The sequence below is a fragment of the Haematobia irritans genome, chromosome 1 (assembly GCF_050003625.1).
Source record: "Haematobia irritans isolate KBUSLIRL chromosome 1, ASM5000362v1, whole genome shotgun sequence".
NCBI classification, from domain to species: domain Eukaryota; kingdom Metazoa; phylum Arthropoda; class Insecta; order Diptera; family Muscidae; genus Haematobia; species Haematobia irritans.
Window position 1 is genome coordinate 247,222,781 of NC_134397.1, and position 23,001 is coordinate 247,245,781.

Sequence of the window (23,001 nt, forward strand, 5' to 3'; positions counted from 1 at the left end):
AAAATTGGCCTCTGTGGTCATATGAGTGTAAATCGTGCGAAAGCTATATATGGGAGATATATCTAAATCTGAACCGATTTCAACCAAATTTGGCACGCATAGCTACAATGCTAATTCTACTCCCTGTGCAAAATTTTAACCAAATTGGGGTAAAACTCAGGCTTCTGGGACAGTATTAGTCCATATCGGGCGAAAGATATATATGGGAGCTATATCTAAATCTGAACCGATTTCAATAAAATTTAGCACACTTGACTATAGTGCTAATTGTTCTTCTTGTGCAAAATTTTAGGGCAAATTAGGGTAAAAGTTCTTCTGGGGCCATATAAGTCCATATCGGGCGAAATATATATATGGGAGCTATATCTAAATCTGAACCGATTTCTTCCAAAATCAATAGGGATCTATTCTCAGCCAATACACATACTTGTGCCAAATTTGAAGTCGATTGGACTAAAACTGCGACCTAGACTTTGATTACAAAATGTGTTCACGGACAGACGGACATCGCTATATCGACTCAGGAGCCCACCCTGAGCATTTTTGCCAAAGACACCATGTGTCTATCTCGTCTCCTTCTGGGTGTTGCAAACATATGCACTAACTTATAATACCCTGTTCCACAGTGTGGAGCAGGGTATAATGATAATGAAGTGCTGAAAACATAGTTATTTCGCTTAAAATTGTGAAAGGTATATTGGGGAACAATTTTTGACTTTCCAAATGGAATAAAGTGATAGTTTTTCAAATATTTTTCCAGACACGTTGCCTCCATTGGGAATAAAAGCACTGGCTGACGCTACAACATGTAACTTGCAACTTGTAACTCACCATCAATCTTTTATTAATGCATAAAAATATGTTAAATGTGATGTGATAGTCGTATAAATGTTATATTTATGAGAATTTATAAATGTTTAATAAAATTAATAAACATCTAAACAATCGTGTTTTACTTGACCACAATGATTCTTTTACAACTATCTTAAAATGCACTTTGTCTGATTGTTTGAAGGGGTTCTTATTGGCGTCGTTCTAAATTTATTGGAAAAGGCACCTAATAATTGCACTCATGCGATACTTTTTTGTAGTAACTTGGCGTGGTACATCTTCTCAATAGTGACGGCGCTTTTCCGGCGAGTTTTTGATGTCGTATGCGATTGTTTTCGACGTGGTGGGGATTCTCAGAAGGGCCGTCAAATTCAAAAAATGTTGGCAGGGTTATTATGATTGTAAATATTGTAATAAATTAATAAAATCTCAATATAATCTGCCCTTTCATTTAATATTGGAATTTTGTTAAAGTAATAATAAAGAACATCGAGGGCGGTTGCACCAGCAAACCAAACAATTAATATGAGATCGCGACAACCAATGCAGTGTTGATCCAACATATTACAATTGTCATTGATGGAACCACTTGCTTTCGATTGGCACATAATTCGGTTGAGGCAACGAATTTGTTTTCTGAGTGCACGCAGAATCGCACTAAACTTTTTCAAATACCTATAAAACCGATTTAATGAATCAATCACATAAAAATTTAAAGTTTTCAACTTCACTTCAATACAGGAAGTCGTAAACCATCACGCTGCAAATCATATAAAAAATAAAGTTATGTATGTAAAGTTATGGGATTCAATATCTTGAAATCCCGAGATTAAAAAAAATCGATCCCGAATGGCAAACCTAACAAGTGCTAGATATATTTAAAATTTTATAGCATAATAAATTATTTAAAATTGCTACCCCATCAAATCACATGGTGCATTGAGTGTGAATTTTCGTACAAATAAATTGGAAAAAATAAAACAAAACCGACCTATTGTATCTTAATTTTCCCGTAATGTATAATCACTGATTGTAGTCGAAGAGCTGTAAGTACCCGGTACCATGTATACATCACTCATCTCTGATAATTAATAAAACAGCTGATCAGCGATAATCGCCAAGTGTACAAATTATCTTCCTGCTGTATGGAATAACAAAAGGACCACAAAATGATAGAATCCATTCCCAAAAATTCTACCAGGGAATCGGGGGAGAAGCTTTGCTTCGATAAGAATGAGTTTTTAAAAGTAAGTTGCCGGTTTCGTCGCTTCACAACATAAAAGATTCTTAAGTCATCAGTATCATTTTTTTTGTAGACAAATTTTTCCGTGGACGATTTTCTTCATAAAAATAGAAATGTTTCAAGCCTTGAGCTGTTGCGAGATGATTTGGGTTTATATTTGAAGAGTTTGAGGGCCTCTATGATAGACCTCATCAATGAAGACTATGCCGACTTTGTTAGTCTTTCGGCAAATCTCGTTGGACTAGACCAGTCCATCGATACTATACAAATCCCCTTAGAACAATTCCGTGAAGAAATCCTCAGTATTCAAGCTATGATTGATGATAATGTGACCGAGATAAGAAATAAATTGGAGACAAAACGTCAGTTAAGGGATCTAAGGCGAAATCTACAAAGTCTAAAGAAGGTATATGAAACTACTCGTAAATTAGAGGATTTACTGGCACATCAACTAAGGGATGAGGCGGGGCTGGTAGATCTAGAAAGAGCTGCCCTCGACCTAGTTCAGTTGAAGTTTAACGAAAAGTTTTGCAGTGATTATTTAAATTCGGAGAAACAGACAAATATAAGACGTCTGGAAGCTGAGGTTCATAAAAAACTTCGTGCTCTGCTCGGTGAATCTTTAAAAACTGCCAATGCATCATGTTCAGAATCTTTAGAACGTTGCTTGAGAATATACATAACACTCGATGCATGTTCGGTGGCCGAATTGGCATTTAAAGAAGACACAGTAGCTCCATACATGTCAGAAATCTTGTCGGAGCATAGTCTGCAACAAACACCACAAGGTTTGGCTGGTATCTATAGTAAAGTTTTGAATTTCATATCGCTGCACATGACCGATTTGCTGCGTTTAACACAATACACGGACAAGCTTCATGGTTTCAACTTTGTGGTCAATAGTTTTTGGTCAGATGTTGAAATGCGTTTGGAAAATCATATGTCATCAATATTTGCTCCCGGCAATTCTGAAGTATTCTATGCTAAGTATAAATGTACCCGTGATTTTCTCAGTAAGATTGAAGAGCTTTTGGCTAATGAAGAATCCGTAGAAGTATTTCGACAACACAAACAGACAAAAAGCTTTCAGGCCCGTTGGAATCTACCAGTATATTTTCAAATATGTTTTCAGGTAAGTCTAAGAATACATATCGAGTTATGAGAAAAGCTAAATTCTCTAGTTTTCTTTTTTAGGAAATTGCTGGAAAATTTGAGGCAACTTTAGAACCCCCTCTAAGTGCGGATTCTTTATATACCAACCCTTCGCATTTTCAATTAAAAACCTTCAGCAATGCCATACAAGCTATAGAATCTTGTTGGTCCGAAGGAGTATATCTACCCGAACTTTTTCCCAAATTCTATAAACTCCATATACAAATACTATTACGTTTATCGAAATGGATAAATGTAGTTTTGAATTTGATTACTTCGAAGAGCATCGATACCACCGCATTGAAATTGAAAAATTCAATTCTATTGACCGCTCTGCATTCCGACATCAATAAGCTCTTGGGCTCATTAACAGATCAGGAATTACAAGTGGTGTCACAAAATCTAAAACCATTATCAATGCCTAAATTACAACAAAACCAATTGAACCTTATCAAAAATGCTGTCTCGAAGTCATTTGATGACATGAAGAATACATTCTCCGAAAATTTAATCAAAATTCAGCAAGCCCTTGTTGATAATTTGGTTCAAGAATGTGGACCAGAAAATGTGAAGCAAGTAAATGATTTACCACGTTTGTATCGTAAAACAAATCGTGATGTTCCGACACGCTGTTCAAGTTATGTGGACCACATTTTAAAGCCTCTTAAGACATTCAAAGAAGAATTTTGTGGGAAAATGTTGGACGAAACTATAGTTCGTAGTATTTTGGAACAAGTTTTAAACAGGATAACGGCTGAGTAAGTACATCACCTGGATATAAGTCAAATTTGACTAATCAAGACCGTTTCAAAAAAAAAAAAAAAAAAAAAACAAGTATATACAGTAGTAAGTTCGGCTGGGCCGAATTTTAAATACCCACCACCATGAATCAAATGTAATAGTTTCTTTTGAAAATTTCAGGGGGGTTTGATGACAGATCAGTTCAACCAGTACGCTTTCCACAGATAAATGTAAAGATGTTACCTATGAAGACTAGATCAGATTCTGAATTTATAAGAACCATTTTTTTGTTTGAGTTCTAGAGGAATCATAAACATCTCTTGTAAGTGTGTAAGAAAATGATGAAATAACGCCTTGATTTGAAATCTATAATCTGTGGATTTTCATCCCAGTTATTTAAATGACTACGATAAGTAGTGCGCCTTCTATACCCTCAATAAGTGAAATCGGTCTATATGGAGGCCTTACCAAATGGACCGATAAAACTATATCATATACACTTTGTTATGGGTCTAGAATGCCAGTATATTTTCAATTTGTGGCAAATTGGATACAAACTACAATTTCTAGAAACCCTAGGAGTTAAATCGGGAGTTCGGTGTAATGGGGGATATACCAAAACATGGAAGGATACACACAATATTCATAACATTTAATTGTTGCTCTAGAATCTAGACCCCAAATAGGAGGGCCGGTTTATAAGATGGCTATATCAAAAACTGTACCGATACTCAATATATTCGGCACACCCCTTTATGGACCTAGAATACCTCTAGATTTCCAATTTCAGGCAAATTGGGTAAAAACTACGGATTCTAGAAGCCCAAGAAGTAAAATCGGGAGATCGGTCTATATGGGGGCTATATCAAAACATGGACCGATAATCACCGTTTTCGGCACATCTATTTATTTTCCTAGAATACCTCTAGATTTCCAATTTCAGGCAAATTGGGAAAAAAACTACGGATTCTAGAAGCTCAAGAAGTAAAATCGGGAGATCGGTTTATATGAGGGCTCTATCAAAACATGGTGCGATAATCACCATTTTCGGCACATCTCTTTATTTTCCTAGAATACCTCTAGATTTCCAATTTCAGGCAAAATGGGTAAAAACTAGGGATTCTAGAAGCCCAAGAAGTAAAATCGGGAAATCGGTCTATATGGAGGCTATACCAAAACATTGACCGATAATCACTATTTTCGGCACATCTCTTTATTTTCCTAGAATACCTCTAGATTTCTAATATCAGGCAAATTGGGTAAAAACTACGGATTCTAGAAGATCAAGAAGTAAAATCGGGAGATCGGTCTATAAGGTCCTAGAATACCTCTAGATTTCCGGTTTGAGGCAATTTGGGTAAAAATTACGGATTCTTGAGGACCAAGAAGTTAAATGGACCGATACACCCCTCTTTCGGTACACTTCCTTAAGATCCTAGAATACCTCTAGATTTCCGATTTGAGGCAAATCGGATAGAAAATACAGTTTCTAGACGCCCAAGAAGCAAAATAGGGAAATCGGTCCATATGGGGGCTATACCAAAACATGGACCGATAGGCACCATTTCTGATCACTTTCTGATGGTCCTAAAATACCTCTAGATTTCTAATTTCAGGCAAATTGGATAAAAACTACAGTTTTTATAAGACCCCAAATCGGGAGGTCGTTTTATATGGGGACTATACCAAAACAAGGACCGATAAGCACCATTTGGACCGATATATCCCACCTTTGAACTTTACCTGCCTGCAAACAAATCACGAATCTGTGCCAAATTTCAGGACTATAGCGCCATTATTGGCGGCTGTAGCATGATTACAACAGACAGACGGACATGCTTATATCGTCTTAGAATTTCTCCCTGATCGAAAATATATATACTTTATATAGTCGGAAATCGATATTTCGATGTGTTACAAACGGAATGACAAACTTATTATATCCCCGTCACCATTCTATGGTGGTGGGTATAAAAAGGGGGTTTCCAAATACGCTAACCCTTGACCCAAACGTATTGGTGGAGATACAAAACAAAATATAATTATTAAAAATTATAGTTTCACTACTCTGCAAATTTTGAATATTATATAATAAATATTTTTTTTTTTTCAGTTATATGGTTGTGGTTAAAGAAGTTCTTACTTCAGTCCAAAAAACCGAAGAATCTTTGCGTCGCTTACGAAATCTTAAAGGTCAACAATCTGCATTATCCACTTCATCGAATTCCACTACAATGTCTGACGATGACAAAATTCGTCTTCAGTTACGTGTGGATATATCCTCTTGGACAAATGAATTATCAAAATTAGGTTTTATGCCTACGGATGTAGCTCAACTATTGGAATTAAACAATCTTGTCGAAGAGAGCATTAAAGTAAACAAATAAAACACAATGTAATACAATATGTATTCGCTAAAAATTTATTAGATGCAATATTTATTCAAGTAAATATATATTTATATATGTACTATATACTTAAGGACATTTCTTAACAGGAAAATGTTGTAAAATAAAACCAAAACAGCTTGGCATTTTTTGTTGTTATTTCTACTAATATTTCTTTAGATTCCCAAAATAGGAAATAAATGCATTATTATCCTGGCACATTCTAATTGTTTGGGTACTATTTGTTCATAGATTTATTTCCTTTTGGTTATTACGAAAGTAGTACGTATCTATGTATATTGTCTCATTTAGGATTCTCTGCAGGGAGAAAAAAATAAATACATACAATTAGTTAGGCATAGTAATATCGAATTTATGAGTAAAAAAACCAAAAACAAAATGGGGATTTCTTACTAATGATATAAATGTAAAAAAAAACAAATTTGTGAATGTAAGAAAAGAATAAACCGATTATATCAGCACATGAACATTAGAAAAATTTCGGAATCTCAATATAGGCACACACATTTCGAAAATCGGATTAATATGGAAAAAAAACAATAATAAACACACTTTAAAATAATAATAAAAAAGAAAAGTCATGCGCGCGGAATGTGTACTTTACGACAAACACATTTGAATGAATGACTTCGAAGCAAGCAGCTACTGGAAATATCTAAATAGCTGGGTGGGAAACAGGCAGAACGAACATAGGCACATATATTCCAATTACAATTTAAGTTCTTCTGTATCGGACAATTTGGCAAAGAACGATTGAACTCGTTCTTCAGTTACGGCCTCAATAGTATTCGGTTTCCATTGGGGTTTTTGGTCCTTGTCGATGAGTAGAGCTCGAACACCTTCCTTGAAATCACTATTTTCCAAATGACGTACCACAAGTCGATATTCCATTTTAAGGCACTGTGGCAATGATAACTTAGAACCCAATTCCAATTGACGGAATGTCACTTTTAATGATGTTGGCGACATTTTAGTCATTGTCTAAAAAAATGAGAAATGTTAAATATTTAATAGAAAATAATTAAAACAAAAAAAAAAAAAATAATAGTGAAGTTAAGAATTTACATAAATATATGTGGCAACTAATTAGAGAGAGTGAAACCACGGCTGTTATTTTGAAAAAAAAATTCCACGTTAGAAATGCTCATGTTGAACCTGTTTAACAAAATTTTGGAGATTTGTATGGGAAAAGTCTCATCTAAAATTAAAAAAAAAAATAGATTTTTGCCTCATTAGCTTAAAATTTTAAATTATATATCAACAGAAAATTATATCCCTCAATTTGCAAATGTATAAACACTAAAAAAAATCCTCTACAACAAACAAACAAGGTCCTCAAGTCGCTTGCCGGCAGCACTTGGGGTGCGGACAAAGAAACCTTGTTGACTACTTATAAGGCAATTGGCCGGTCAGTGGTAAACTATGCAGCGCCAGTGTGGACACCTCAAACAAGCGACACGTAGTGGACTAACATCCAAACCTTTCAGAACGCTGCCCTTAGAACTGCAACAAGATGTCTCCGCAGTACACCCCTGGATCACCTTTATGCGGAGACCAATATCATCCCGGTGCGTCGACACAATTACATGTTGTCAAAGCAGTACCTCTTGGGTTGCTATCGAAGTTGTCATCCAAATAACCATCTTGTAGATAGGCAGCCTCCTCCCAGGAATGTAAGGGTTGATCTTCACGTTCTAGAGCGCGAGATCCAGCGTTACAAAAGTGAGCCTCTAGATCAGCTAGCATATTAGATAGGTCTGAACAGGATTCATGAGGATACTGTAGCTGAAGCGGTGAGAAGCTACAATGTTAATCCTGTTCTCGGAGTCCGACCACCGCCCATAGCACCGGAGGAAAGAGACCCCCTACGGTAGACCAGGGTGGTTTTAGCACAATTAAGATCAAGCAAGTGCAGCCGCCTCAATTCCTATTTATCAGTGATTGATAGCAGCGTAGCTGACGTGTGTCTCATCTGTAACCAAGGGCCACATGTAACTCGTCACCTTTTCGCTTGCCCAGCTAAACCTATCCGACTTACCACCAGATCACTCTGGACGCACCCCACCCTTGTCGCAGAGTTCCTAGATATGGGCACCAGTTGAAGTACCAAAGCATAGAACCAAATGGATGAAATTACATTAAAAACTGTTACAACAACAACAAATTCCTAGTACCGGAAACTATGCTTTATGAAGATATTGACTAAATATTGCAATAATTCAGAAGCCCCTAGTAACCCCAAAAATCTCCATTTGAATTTCGTTATATTTTCATGTATGGAATAGATAACTAACAAATAAATGACCCGTCCCTCTCTGCGTCGGAAATGTTTCAGAAATCCCAAATGAGTTTTCTGACATTTTGTTTTGTGTTATTCGTAAAGAGAAAATTTCCTCAAAATTAAATTTTTTTCTCGGTAATTTTTGGTGCAAATATAAAACTTTCTTTCAGTTGTCTTATATTTGAATTTTTATTTTGGTGCATTTTTGATGATTTGATGTTCAAATTGTGGATAATATCGTAAAATTTTGAAAATGAAAATAAAAGAGAATTTCGAACTTCCCCTACGTGGTATTAGCTTCACTAGGAATGCAGGTTGGTATATTTTTTCTGTTAATATATCTACTAGCGTCCATATATAACATATACGTCGTTAAAACCGTAGTGAATAAAAATCATATAATTACAAAAAATTTCCACAACTTTGATCATTCTTTTCATTATTCCCACTAAAGGTGTGCGCGTGATTGAAATTTCACTCAAACTCAAGCACATTCACAAAGCAAATTGTTTATTCACGCTCGATACGTGTGGTAGCCCATCCCACTCACGCACATTCACGAAATGAAAACCAGTACTCACGCACGGACTACTTTTAAAGACTCACACTCATGCACGATTCACGACAATTCAAGTGATTCACGACAAATTCACGAGACTCACGACATTTTCCAAACGGAAATCAGCAGAGGTAAGAAAATTCAAAACTAGAATATATGTAGTTCGAGAGCTAAATTAATTTCAGTTAACATACGAGTATGAATTAAATCTTGAGCGTGATTTTACAGAAATTTTATTCACGCACATTCACAAACCGATTTTATAGGGTGATACGGTCAAAATTTGGTCAATATAAACTTGACGAATTTCTTTCAATTTTGCATTTAAAAAACGTGTTCAGGTTTTTTGAAGGTGTGTGTGTGTGTAGAATGTTGCTCCTATTTTGATTTTCGAATTCACTCTTCAGTTGTCAAAATGCCGTCCAAGCAAGAAGAGCAGCGTATCAAAATTTTGCTCGCGCATCGCGAAAATCCGAGCTACTCCCACGCAAAGCTGGCAAAATCGCTAAAAGTTGCCAAATCAACCGTTACAAATGTAATTAAAGTGTTTGGTGAACGTTTGTCGACAGCCAGGAAGTCTGGATCGGGGGGATATCGAAAACCGGAAGCCGCTGATACGACAAAGAGAGTTGCTGGTAGTTTCAAGCGAAACCCTAACATCTCTCTCCGAGATGCCGCAAATAAGCTGCGTGTATCGTCTACAACCGTGCATCGAGCCAAAAAACGAGCCGGACTATCGACTTACAAGAAGGTAGTGACTCCAAATCGCGATGATAAACAGATAAAAAGATAGCCAAAAAGATTTCCTTTTTAAGAAGGATACGTAATCAAGTATCAACTATTTCTGCTATAAATATATATAATACCACAATTAAGCCACACTTTGAATATTGTTCAACGATATTGTTCATGGGAACATTACAATGGAAAGGAAGACTACAGAAGCTTCAAAACAAGGGAATGAGAACTATCCTCAAGTGTAACTTTTTAACACATCTAAGCGACATGCTTGATGCACTGAAGTGGTTATCTGTGAATCAGAGAATTATGATGAACGCCTTGATATACATATTTAAAATAAAGAATGGATTGATGCCAAATTACATGCGTGAATATATAGTTTACGTAGCAGATGCCCAGCCCTATAACCTGAGAAATGCTATTGATTTTAGATTAGGATTTTCTTCAACAACTTTTGGTCAAAATTTACTGCTCTATAATGGCTTAAGAATGTATAATAATATGCCGGATGAAATAAAAATCGAAACAAATTTGTATAGGTTTAAGCAAAAAGTTATTACATACGTAAAACAAAAATTTTAATTAAATGAAATCCAATTCAAGTAGATATTTATACATATAATTGTACTTAAAAATAGCATAAATATTGCTAAATAAATGAATGAATGAATGAATGAATGAACGGCTAAAGCGCGATCCCGGAGGCTGTACACGACGATGCTGACGAAGTTCGACTGCGTGGTAAAGGACGACGAAACCTACGTCAAAGCCGACTACAAGCAGCTTCCGGGACAGGAGTTTTATACGGCAAAAGGAAGGGGAAAGGTAGCAGATATTTTCAAGCACATAAAACTGTCAAAGTTCGCAAAGAAATATTTGGTTTGGCAAGCCATCTGTACCTGTGGCTTGAAAAGCAGCATTTTCATAGCTTCCGGGACTGTCAACCAAGAAATTTACGTGAAAGAGTGTTTGAATAAACGTCTGCTGCCTTTCCTGAAGAAACACGGTTGTTCCGTACTGTTTTGGCCGGATTTGGCATTTTGCCATTACGGTAAAAAGGCCATGCAGTGGTACGCCGCCAACAACGTGCAGGTGGTTCCCAAGGACAAGAACCCTCCCAACACGCCAGAACTCCGCCCAATTGAGAAATACTGGGCTATTGTCAAGCGGAACCTAAAGAAGACCAAAAAAACTGCTAAGGCTAACTAAGTTCAAGGCAAACTGGCTTTCTGCGGCGAAGAAGGTGGACAAGGTGGCTGTACAAAATCTGATGGCAGGTGTCAAGCGTGAGGCCCGGCAATTCGGATTTGGAAAAGCGAAAGCCTAACTGAATATTTTTCCTGAATTTTATACTAATTCAACTTGAAAAAGAAATTTAATTTGATTTTTTAAATAAACGATTTCACCGATTGACCAAATTTTGACCGTATCACCCTTTATATCTCACGCACGACACATGATTCACGCGTGCCACGAGAATTTCGTAATTCCCACCTTAACCAAACACCCTCGTTCTTATATACAATATTTTACAATAAAAACATAATTACTTGTATGCATGGTAGATAAGCACACAACATTAAATAAGCCATCATTGAGAGCGATCGCTATACAATATAAACAATTTCAGCATGTATTACAATGAAAAACGATATAAACTTTGTGGTAGATGCGTATTGGAAGCATTGTTCTAAGAATGAAATACGCGAAAAGGAAGGTGTATCAAATAGGGGTTTCAGTTTCCAAGTTGCAAATGGAGCAGCCACTAATCCACAGTGAATATTCACAACATTGTTCTATTATGTCTATAACTGTTGAATGTAGTAGAATAGGGATTGTAATGAGAATCAAAAAGAGGACTTTCCATAAATTATCAAATTTGAAAAAATTGATTAATTGAATTGTAATTTAATTTAAACTCTTATATCACTAAATTTATTTTCTATTATCCAATATTTTTATAATTTCGATTCATAGTGTTTATCTATCGACATAGGTATTGACAATATAGCTGAAGTCCGGCATTGACATTATTTAACAAAAATGAGTGATAACTATACTATTTGTTTATTTTTAAAATTATTAATATGCCTATCGAATCGAATAATGAAACGATTTAGATGTAACCAGTTCACACCATTTTAAACCTTGCACATCACACTCAAATATCTTATTTTCCCCCATAGGGTTTGACAACACATCGATACTAGATCTAGTCTAATGGAATTCTTATGAACCTAATAGAACTAAACAAGCATTGCAATTCATTTGCTTTTCCAATTAACTGAATTAAAAACAAAGCAAAATAACACTCGGCATGTGCAAGTCATTTACATATATATTTAAATACAAAAATATATAGACATGTATGTATAACATATATACGAGAGTTTATCTTAAGGTGCGATTTTAAGACATTTGCAAAATTTTTAAGTAGTAATATTTTCTTTTACCCCAATCATAAAACTCAAAGTGATTTTAAGTTTTATGGTGGATATAAAAAGAAAGTAAGTTATTTACGCCGATAAGATAAGACGTTATGTTAAAAAAAACTATATCAAGCACGTATACATCCTCGAGTATCTTTCATTTTTACTCACCTGTATTGTTTTTGTTGCCCATTCACTACCATCTTTTTTGAGATTCTCGATAATTTCTTCAACACTTTCACCTGAAAAGCAATTGTTGATTTGATCCAATTGGGGCTGTAAAACAAATGGCTTGGCCGAAGGCATATTGAATTTCGATAATATATCAGGCACTTCATCAGCATCGGGACAATTGAGTAGGGCTGATTCCAAATCGCTTAGCTTAGAGCTCTCGCAGTAATGAGTTGCTATACCTGCTTTCAAAACATCTTCACCCTTTAGGCGATATCCTGTAAGACCAAGATATAGACCAAGTTTTCCCTGCAAACGGGGAAGGAAGAAAGATCCACCCACATCGGGGAAAAGTCCAATTGCTGTTTCTGGCATAGCAAATAAAGTGCGCTCTGTGGCTACACGATATTTGCCATGGACTGATAAACCAACACCACCTCCCATGGTAATACCATCAATTAAGGCTATATAGGGGATCTTATAATTGCCAATTAAAGCATTTGTCGTGTATTCTTCACGGAAGAAACTTTTCGATTCCTCTGTGGGCCCGGCTTCGACTACAGCACGAACATCACCCCCGGCACAGAAAGCCTTCTCGCCAGTGCCCTTAATGATCATAAGTGACTTGGTTTTCTCACATTTCTTCAAATGTTTGAAAATTTTGCGGACCATTTCTAAATTGATAGCATTTAGAGCTTTTGGCCGGTTCAATATTATCATACCTGTATGCAAATGCCAAAAATGAAATGTTCATTATTAGGATTAAATTGATTTTTTTTTGTTTGTTGTTGTCACAAAACTGACCTTTGTCAGATGATTCTGTTGCCAACACCGATGTAGACATTTTTCGGATCGCTTGAGTGGTGTTCGGATTGGCCAACAATGGCATGGTACGATGACCAAATGCGTAGATTATACGTTGGATGGTCTATGCATAAAAATAATATAGACAAATTAATTATTTGTAGCAAAAAAAATATATATATAAATTTATGAACCACACCTCGACTTCACTCATCACATAGATTAAAAATATTTTATTTTACTCAAATGTTAACATTAACAACAAGTTGGAATTTGGAACTTCGAACTTACCATGTTATTGCTGATGGGCTGAGTGATCCGGATCTGTTATTATGAAGTTGCGCAATCGATATTCTCATGAGAAACTACTAAATTCATTACCGCTTGAAGTTCTATCAGGGATGGAAAACACTATTCAAAAATGTACCAAATATTACTATTTAGTATGGAATAGTAGATTTTTACGGACAACAGCAGTAATGTCTTTAGGGCTTTTTTGACGTGAAAAGCGTTGAATGTTATGAACACAACCATGGCGATTAGCTGTTCTATGATATTTCTTATGGGCCGTTCAGATCTTAAGGGGGTTCTACGTTCACACCATGACCGAAAATTTCCCATAAACATGCAGCAGTATCGATTATGCCTTCGGACTTAACTTATAATGTGGCCAATATATGGGATATGTTCGACACGAGCATTGTCGTCCGGAATAACTGATAATCTGTAAGGCGCATCAGCTGAAATCTCAAATGATTTCATTATTCTTTTTTCTTTATTCTTTTTTTTTCTATGAAAATTACTTCAATATTTTGAGATATAGTTTGACTAGGGTATGTTATTCGGGGTATATTCCAAATTAGGTGGGTTCACATTCTAAAATTGACGTGTTTTTGAGGAAACGAATCGATACTGCTGCATGTTTATGGGATCGATAACACATTTACCGATTATTTAGTCATCGCCGACAGTTCGTATCGGTTGGACACGCTATTTTATGCGTCTTCCAGAATATAAGTTTTTCCGGACGGCTTTGTTTGTGTTTCCACACATGGTAGAATTATTTACGAGGTAGCCTTATTTCACAAGGCATATTAAAGAGGTAAAGTCATGCAATCAGGTGACTAATATCGACATTCATCTTGTAAAAGGCTTTGTTTACGTGTTGTAGGTTTGTTTACATTCTTTATGTACATAAATATTGCTTTTATTTACATTGTGTTACAATACAACAACACTACACATACACAAAATATCAACTTAAGTGACCTGCCATTTTAGTTTGACTTTCTAAATATCATGGGGTGTACACACGTTTGCTCGTGACTTTACCTTTAATTAATATGCCTTGCTTATTTCATCAGGTGACTTTGAACGGTTCATCAAAATGTCAAAAATATTGTTGACATTTTTAAATTATGTTGTAATTAACGCCTAAAATTTATATTGTGTTTGAAAAAATGTCATTATCATTTGAATGAAAACCGACCACAACAATCCATATGTGACAAAATGATTTAAAAAAGAGGTAAATCAAAAGAGAGAAGTCAGCAGACACCGCAGTCTGCTAAAACATCAGAAATTCTGTTGAGAGGGAAAGTAGTCACTGTTTGCTGAAATAGCAAACATTGTCTGCTATTTTTTATTTTGGCTGAAAATTAAGTCGTAACTGCAAAAAAAAACTACTGACTTTTTTTATTATTTTATTTTTATTTTATTATTTTGTTTTTATTATGAATTGGCTTAAATCTACTTTAGTACAAGTGGTGATATATTTTATATTTTCTCTTTAAAATCACTTTTCCTACCCTCGAACAAAAGTTTATTTGTAACAACTTTGGCTAAAGTATATTTGTTCCACTTTTCACTCCACAAGATTTTTTTTTAGGTTATATATAAAAGTTCATTTTTGCAATAAATTTAAATTTTCTACCGATCCATTTTTCGGTTGGTGTGAAATTTGTGTAGTTTTGGAATCCGTATATGGCTTTGCGGCTTGGATTCGCCAAGAGAAAATAAATAAATAAATTTGCGACAAAATAGTTGCTAGGAATATTGAAAACTTATATGTAAAAATGTAGAAATGAGTCAAAAAAATTAAACAAATATGTTGTTTTAAACAAATATACTGCGATAGTATCACATCTGAAGAACTAATGCGAATGTAATGCCGCGTATGCTTAGAAAGATGACTTTCACCCTATGACAAATTCATTGCTTCTGAGCCAAATTTGTACTACTTCCGGATCCAAAAACAACATTTTCATTGCTTTTTTGCTGGGATGTTTAAATACAATGAATTATTTATCAAGTAAAGTTCTATAGGGTAATATCCGAAATCTATTCAAGTGAAATTTACGTTTCCAATGAAAACAAGCTTAGGACAAATGCAACAATCTTCCATAATTGTTTCAAAAGATTATCCTAGAATTCAAAAAAGAGAGCAATTTTACTAACTCACTAAAACAAACACTATTTACAACATCACATAAAATTGTATTGTCCTTTATCAATGTAAGATTTAAATACATTTACTTTATTGACTAGTCTCTAAAACTTATTCTATATGCATCTTCTTGTTTGTTATCTCCGGTGCATTTGACTTTTTCGGTGTGGTAGCTCTTATTTTCTCAACTGCTTTGTTGGCTGTATCTACGGTGTTGTCATATTCATTTAGTTTTTTGGCCAAAAAGTAAATTTCAGCGAGGGCTATAATGAGAGCAAACATTATGCCCAATAGCAGACGTAAGCCAAAGTCTAAATTTCCAATTATCAATTGTATTCCAATGAATCCAAATGCAAATCCAGCAGCCACCGAGAATATAAACTGTAGAACTGCAATTATTTGGCTATTAATAGCTTTCACTGTAAAGACAAGAAAATATTGATAGTACCAGTTGGGTATGGCGATTTGGAAGAGAATAATTACTTTGATAGGCAACCGTATCCTCAGGATAGTGTTTGAGTGTAGCATCTACGTTTTTAGTCATTTTTCGATATTCAAGATTTTGTTGCTCCTCTCGCAACCGCTGGCAGCGTGCTTCAAGTTCTGGATTTCTTTCGATGATTGTGTTTTTAGGCAAATCTAAATTACACGATTGCAATAGATCATTAAGATAAATGTCCGCAATGCCCTTCGAGCGTAGAATTGCCAAAGCATTGCTAAGCCATCTTAGATCAATCAAATACAAGTACACATCAATGGATTTACTTGATGCCGTTTTAATTTTTCCATTTTCCTGTTGTGTATATTCTGTTGCAACAGTTAATTTGTCATCGGCAAGAACCTCATTCAATAGTTTGATATCGAGTGTGATAGGTTTAACCGTTCCATTGTCCATTTCCTTTTCAAGGTTTTCATCAGATAGTTGTATGCCTGCTGATTTTAAGATTTTAGCAATATTTTCGGGAACTTTTGTTAAATGCTTTTGATATTTCTTAAGAACATCGATTAATTCTGACGATATTTTTACCCTTACACGGGTGTCTTTAATCGTATGTATCGTACTCATTATTAGATAGTCTTACTGCAATGCATTTACTTGGGAATATTCAATTTTAGTTGTAAATCTGAATATAACTCAGATATTTCTTCTTCTTTGATGGTGAAAGAATCTTCAACGCGTTGATAATTATGTTTTAACTCCAAATCAAAATCTTCTTTACGTTTCAATCTTGATGCCTGTGTTTCCAAAATTACAGAGCTAGTCTAGAAAAATAAATACAAGATAAAATCTTTGTAAACCAATGCAACTAATACAAATTATTAACCCTTTTACTACTATCCATGAGACAAATAACTTTTGCGTAAAATATTTCTATGGGGCCAACCCTTTTATTAATATATACAATTTTGTAAACGAAGACTAGGCCGGAGATCTTAATAATGTTCCAATGATATGGAAGAAAAATTTTGGTATAAACAAATATTTCCTGCTCTAAAAATTATTCTGGTGCAATGAAGAGTGTCACAGTGGTATTTCTTATCTATGACACATCGGTACTCAAAGGGTTAACTGATATCGATATAAACTAAACATGAATTATTTCTTAACATACCTCTTTAGGTTGCTGCACTTTTTCGGCCAAAGCATCAACTTCACTTAACAAAGTTTTCAACTCAATACCAATGTTTTCCAAATTTGTCGCTCCCAAGTTTATACATTTATCCAAAAACTCGTATTTTAAGGCTCCTACTGTCTCTGTTAGTTTAAACAAAGATTCCACATCCGAGTCGTTGCCAAAATTTTTGAGAAATGACTCAACTTCTCCGTTTACAAATACTCGATGATCTAAAATACGATACTGGGCGTTGGATATGTCTAAGGATATATTAATAATCCATTATTTTCAAACAAAAACATGAAAATGCATTTCTTTACCTTTTCCCAGTGCTATCATTTTTTCCTTTGACAAGCTGTCACATGATGTCAAGTCAGAGATGGGAATGCAAAAATAAAGTGGCGTGGCTTATTAGTAGCAAACGTATAGTGGAGTAAACGATCTGCGTCGTTTTCATATCCTACCCTTTTTGACCCTGCCAACATTTTTTGAATTTGACGGCGCTTCTGGGAATCCCCACCACATCGAAAACAATCGTATACGACATCCAAAACTCGTCTCGGGAATGTGCCATCACTATTGAGAAGTTGTACCACGCCAAGTTACTACAAAAAAGTATCTCATGAGTGCAATTATTAGGTGTCTTTTTTAATAAATTTAGAACAACACCCATAAGAGCCCCTTCAAATTATCAGAAAAAGTGAATTTTAAGGTAGTTGTAAAAGAATCATTGTGGTCAAGTAAACACGATTATTTAGATGTTTATTAATTTGATTAAACATTTATAAATTCTTATAAATATAACATTTATATGACTATCACACCACATTTAACATAGTTTTTACATTAATAAAAGAATGATGTTGAGTTACAAGTTGCAAGTTACATGTGGCAGCGTCTACCCTGCCAACATTTTTTGAATTTGGGGACTCTTTTGAGAATCCCCACTACGTCGAAAACAATCATATACGACATCAAAAACTCGTCGGAAAAGCGCCGTCACTATTGAGAAGTTGTACCACGCCAAGTTACTACAAAAATGTTTCGCATGAGTGCAATTATTAGGTGCCTTTATAGATCAATTTAGAACGACGCCAATAAGGGACCCTCCAAACAATCAGAAAAAGTGCATTTTAAGATAGTTGTAAAAGAATCATTGTAGTCGAGTAAAACACGTTTGTTTAGATATTTATTAATTTGATTAAACATTTACAAATTCTTAAAAATATAACATTTATACCACTATCACATTACATTTAACATAATTTTTGACATTAATGATGATGTTGAGTTACAAGTAGCGAGTTACATGTTGCTGCGTCTATCAACCAGTGTTTTATTCCATGGAGGCAGCGTGTCTGTAAAATATCTGAAAAACAATCACTTTATTCCATTTGGAAAATCACCAAATTGTTCACCAATATACCTTTCACAATTTTAAGCGTATAATCTATGTTTTCAGAACTTTATTTTCGTTTTTATTTAATTAAAATATAACAAGCTGGTTGCGCTTGGCGTTTCACAAAAAAAATGGCTTTTTTAACAGTAGGGATGGCAAATTACTTGCATGTACTTTTTGATGTACCTTTTCATGATGGTTGAAGTGACATTTACGAGTCTGTGGTAACGATGAGGTTGAAATGGAACTTTGAAATGCTGGCAGGGTATCAGCCTGTGCTTTTATTCTAGATGAAGGCAGCATGTCTAGGGATGCCAGACGTGCTCTTTTAAAGAGCACGTGTGCTCTCTTTTACAAAATGTGCTCTTAAAACAAGATAGGCCAAAAGAGCACGCAAAAGTGTTCTATTTTTAGTTAAGTAGTCTTTTTATGCGTCACAACAATTATTATACCAACACAATTCAATAAATGGTAAAAGCATGGCTGAACAAGAAGGTTAAATCATGGCCCCATATGATTACAATTTTTTTATTTCGACAAAATTTTAAGATGTCAAAATCATATGTTTATGGTGATTGCAGCTCTCCAAATGACACTGCATAGCAAATGCATCTCAAACAAACTCGCGCATTCATAGCTGGAGAATTGTTCAAAGATGACTTAAGTATCTTCATAACATATTCCAGACCCAAAATACCAAGCACATCAGTTTTTAAACTGTATCATAAACTGGTTTTGTTAATAGATGGCGAAGATCCATTTGACTGACTTTCATTCTTAACTTTGGTGGGTATTATAGTCTTATTTGTCTCATATCGGTATTCCTCGGATGAATTATCCACTTCACAGTCACTCATAGGTGACGCAATTAAATTTGAACCTTTATTTTTCTCTGGATTTGAATTATTTTTTCAGGACAATTGAAAGAATAAATAATTGCCACTTTTACCACTGCCATACGATTCTTTTATCAGCTGATTTTGACTTCTTAAAATTGTAAACAACATATTGAAATTTGTTGTTTTTGTTATCGTGATTCAACCTCCTTATTCAGCCATGGGTAAAAGTAAACTGAAAATACGTAAATGTCACACTACGAGATTTTCCTACGTCTTTATTTTCTAATTAAATGTGTTTTACTTTATATATCAGAGTCGAAGAAGACTCTGACTAAATGTAAACAAACTTCTTTCAATAACATTTTTCACAAAAACACAAAAAATGACTTACAAAGTATTGTAAGAAAATTAGCTTGAGTTGAAAGTGGGTTATTTTATGTTTATGTTATGAACGTTTTTGTTATGTTTAAATGAATTATATTTCAATAAATTGGAACTAAATGTTTTTATTTTATTTGAAAAAGTGTGCTCTTTTTTTCGTTTGTGCTCTTCTTATAAGCTGAATGTGCTCTTTCAAGGCATATTAATTAAAGGTAAAGTCACGAGCAAGCGTGTCTCCACCCCATGATATTTAGAAAGTCAAACTAAAATGACAGGCCACTTAAGTTGACATTTTGTGTATGTGTAGTGTTGTTGTATTGTAACACAATGTAAATAAAAGCAATATTTATGTACACAAAGAATGTAAACAAACCTACTAAACGTAAACAAAGCCTTTGACAAGATGAATGCCGATATTAGCCACCTGATTGCATGACTTTACCTCTTTAATATGCCTTGGTGCTCTTTTTGGCTCTTCAAAATCTGACATCCCTAAGCGTGTCACCATCACTTTATTCCATTTGGAAAGTCAAAAATTGTTCACCAATATATCTTTCATAATTTTAAGCGAAATAACTATGTTTTCAGCACTTCATTATCGTTTTTATTTAAATAAATTATAAGAAGCTAGTTGCGCTTGGTCCCTGCCAACATTTTTTGAATTTGGGGACTCTTTTGAGAATCCCCACTACGTCGAAAACAATCATATACGACATCAAAAACTCGTCGGAAAAGCGCCGTCACTATTGAGAAGTTGTACCACGCCAAGTTACTACAAAAATGTTTCGCAATTATTAGGTGCCTTTATAGATCAATTTAGAACGACGCCAATAAGGAACCCTCCAAACAATCAGAAAAAGTGCATTTTAAGATAGTTGTAAAAGAATCATTGTGGTCGAGTAAAACACGTTTGTTTAGATATTTATTAATTTGATTAAACATTTACAAATTCTTAAAAATATAACATTTATACCACTATCACATTACATTTAACATAATTTTTGGCATTAATGATGATGTTGAGTTACAAGTAGCGAGTTACATGTTGCTGCGTCTATCAACCAGTGTTTTTATTCCATGGAGGCAGCGTGTCTGTAAAATATCTGAAAAACAATCACTTTATTCCATTTGGAAAATCACCAAATTGTTCACCAATATACCTTTCACAATTTTAAGCGTATAATCTATGTTTTCAGAACTTTATTTTCGTTTTTATTTAATTAAAATATAACAAGCTGGTAGCGCTTGGCGTTTCACAAAAAAATGGCTTTTTTAACAGTAGGGATGGCAAATTACTTGCATGTACTTTTTGATGTACCTTTTCATGATGGTTGAAGTGACATTTACGAGTCTGTGGTAACGATGAGGTTGAAATGGAACTTTGAAATGCTGGCAGGGGTGTGTCACAAAATATTAAATGGCTCCTGTAACAATAGTGATGGCAAAATACTTTCATGTACATTTTGTACTTTTTGATACGCTTCCCTCATCACAGCGATGAGGATGAAATGGAACTTTGAAATGCTGACAGGGTTAGTATTTGGTGTCGGATGTCCTCAAATTTCTAGCAGTGAAGTAGATGGGTTAGAATGACAGTTTCTTTTACAGATTTATTTTCTATTTTAGCAGCTAAACTCAAACTTAATACCCACCTTAAACCATAGAAAAATAAATAAACGTCTCATCTGATCGGCAGTTATCAATGCAAGATTTTTAAAAATACGTAATTCCAGTTATATGGCAACATTGCTCTATTGCAGTTGCGATTTTGGAGCTACGCCATATACATGCGGTGTAATTTAGGGAACTGACAAAGTACAAAGAGCCAAAAACAAATCATCCATTCGTGAGCGTCGTTCGTCAAGCAAGGTTGTGTTTTTTCAAGGCTGAGCTTCACGGAACTTGATCACTGCGGTTTTTCGAAATCAAGAAGATTGTGAAATTCTATCTATTTGGTTTCTCTTTTCTTTTTGATTTGGAAAAGAAAAATTGTTACCTATTATTGGCAAGGTGTATTTGCTGATTTTTGTTTATAGGCGGTAAAAATGCCGAATGGGACTGAGGCAAATGTCCCGCCAATTCCACCACCACCGGACATTGGGCGAAGATGCAGATCTAGAAGCCGGAATAAACTAGGAGGAAGAGAGGAAAGTCTGGACAAGCAAGGCACTAAGGTACCGAGATTAGAGGGTCGCCGTGATGTTAAAACATCTGGAGGTTCTCAGGTGAACCAATCGACCATGCTGACTAATTCTAGCCGTGTTTATGAATATGATGCAACAAGCGAAGGCCCCTTTTTAACGTTTTTAGAAACTTTTACGTCTGGCAACGAAAGAAAGCCGATTAACACCATGGCTGCGGCTAGATTCCTCAAAACGTTAAATATACCCAATATTCTGGAAATTGTTAAAGTTGGGTATGGAAGAGTGAAAGTTGTCTTCAAAGATGGTGCTTCGGCAAATAACTTCGTGAAGGATGCCCGTTTAAGTGAAGGTGGATATCAGGCCAGAATATTGGCTCACTTCGTGTCTATAGTAGGAGTTATTTATAATGTACCGGAAGAAATTTCCACAGAGGAGCTAAAAGAGGATTTAAAAACCAATGAGACAACGATTTTGGATATTATTCGAATGACTAGAAAAGAAAGAGGAGAGACCATAAATACAAGGAGAGTGAAGGTCATCTTCAAGGGGCGCAAATTGCCAGAGGTTATTGACTATAGTGGTGCAAAATTGAGGGTACACCATTTTATCCCCTTTGGTCAATGCTATCGGTGTTTCCGATTTAACCATTTTGCAGATCACTGCAAATCACCTGCTAATTGTCGTATTTGCTTCCAACGCCACGAAGTGGTTGACCCGAATAATTGCAGTAACCCGATCACATGCTCTAACTGTGGACTGGCGCACCCTTCCAATAGCCGCGACTGCCCTGCAAGGGAAAAGGCTTTTAGAATTAAA

At 35.1% G+C, this 23,001-nt stretch overlaps 4 protein-coding genes and 2 long non-coding RNA genes across 8 annotated transcripts; 1 reads left to right on the plus strand and 5 right to left on the minus strand.

The window, feature by feature from the left end:
* The first annotated feature begins 1,917 nt into the window (after positions 1–1,917).
* Positions 1,918–6,500, plus strand: Cog2 (conserved oligomeric Golgi complex subunit 2). The gene is made up of 4 exons (XM_075288505.1): positions 1,918–2,078; positions 2,148–3,206; positions 3,269–3,984; positions 6,081–6,500. Exons 1-4 carry the CDS (start codon positions 2,001–2,003, stop codon positions 6,352–6,354), a joined length of 2,127 nt encoding a protein of 708 aa, XP_075144620.1. The 5' UTR covers positions 1,918–2,000; the 3' UTR covers positions 6,355–6,500.
* On the minus strand, positions 6,367–13,810 carry Hibch (3-hydroxyisobutyryl-CoA hydrolase). 3 transcript variants are annotated; one of them, XM_075288518.1, is made up of 5 exons: positions 13,652–13,810; positions 13,361–13,484; positions 12,557–13,278; positions 7,088–7,356; positions 6,367–6,672 (listed from the first exon to the last, which is right to left on the minus strand). In XM_075288518.1, the coding sequence occupies exons 1-5, from the start codon at positions 13,652–13,654 to the stop codon at positions 6,663–6,665; spliced, it is 1,128 nt and encodes a 375-aa protein (XP_075144633.1). In that variant the 5' UTR covers positions 13,655–13,810; the 3' UTR covers positions 6,367–6,662. The 3 variants fall into 3 exon arrangements, with proteins under 3 accessions (XP_075144633.1, XP_075144625.1, XP_075144629.1); XM_075288510.1 differs by lacking the exon at positions 13,652–13,810 and adding an exon at positions 13,560–13,589; XM_075288514.1 differs by lacking the exon at positions 13,652–13,810 and adding an exon at positions 13,560–13,589 and having other exon boundaries at positions 6,367–7,356.
* Positions 13,811–15,835: 2,025 nt separating this feature from the next.
* Positions 15,836–16,872, minus strand: LOC142219518 (uncharacterized). Its single transcript, XM_075288472.1, has 2 exons — positions 16,290–16,872; positions 15,836–16,225 (listed from the first exon to the last, which is right to left on the minus strand). Exons 1-2 carry the CDS (start codon positions 16,870–16,872, stop codon positions 15,918–15,920), a joined length of 891 nt encoding a protein of 296 aa, XP_075144587.1. The 3' UTR covers positions 15,836–15,917.
* Positions 16,873–16,898: 26 nt separating this feature from the next.
* Muted (biogenesis of lysosome-related organelles complex 1 subunit 5) lies at positions 16,899–17,861 on the minus strand. The gene is made up of 3 exons (XM_075288479.1): positions 17,743–17,861; positions 17,420–17,682; positions 16,899–17,069 (listed from the first exon to the last, which is right to left on the minus strand). Exons 1-3 carry the CDS (start codon positions 17,759–17,761, stop codon positions 16,899–16,901), a joined length of 453 nt encoding a protein of 150 aa, XP_075144594.1. The 5' UTR covers positions 17,762–17,861.
* A 717-nt stretch (positions 17,862–18,578) lies between these two features.
* LOC142219608 (uncharacterized) lies at positions 18,579–19,087 on the minus strand. The gene is made up of 2 exons (XR_012717661.1): positions 18,849–19,087; positions 18,579–18,791 (listed from the first exon to the last, which is right to left on the minus strand). It is a non-coding gene; the product is annotated as an uncharacterized LOC142219608 (long non-coding RNA).
* A 1,863-nt stretch (positions 19,088–20,950) lies between these two features.
* On the minus strand, positions 20,951–21,433 carry LOC142219609 (uncharacterized). Its single transcript, XR_012717662.1, has 2 exons — positions 21,202–21,433; positions 20,951–21,144 (listed from the first exon to the last, which is right to left on the minus strand). It is a non-coding gene; the product is annotated as an uncharacterized LOC142219609 (long non-coding RNA).
* Positions 21,434–23,001: the final 1,568 nt, after the last annotated feature.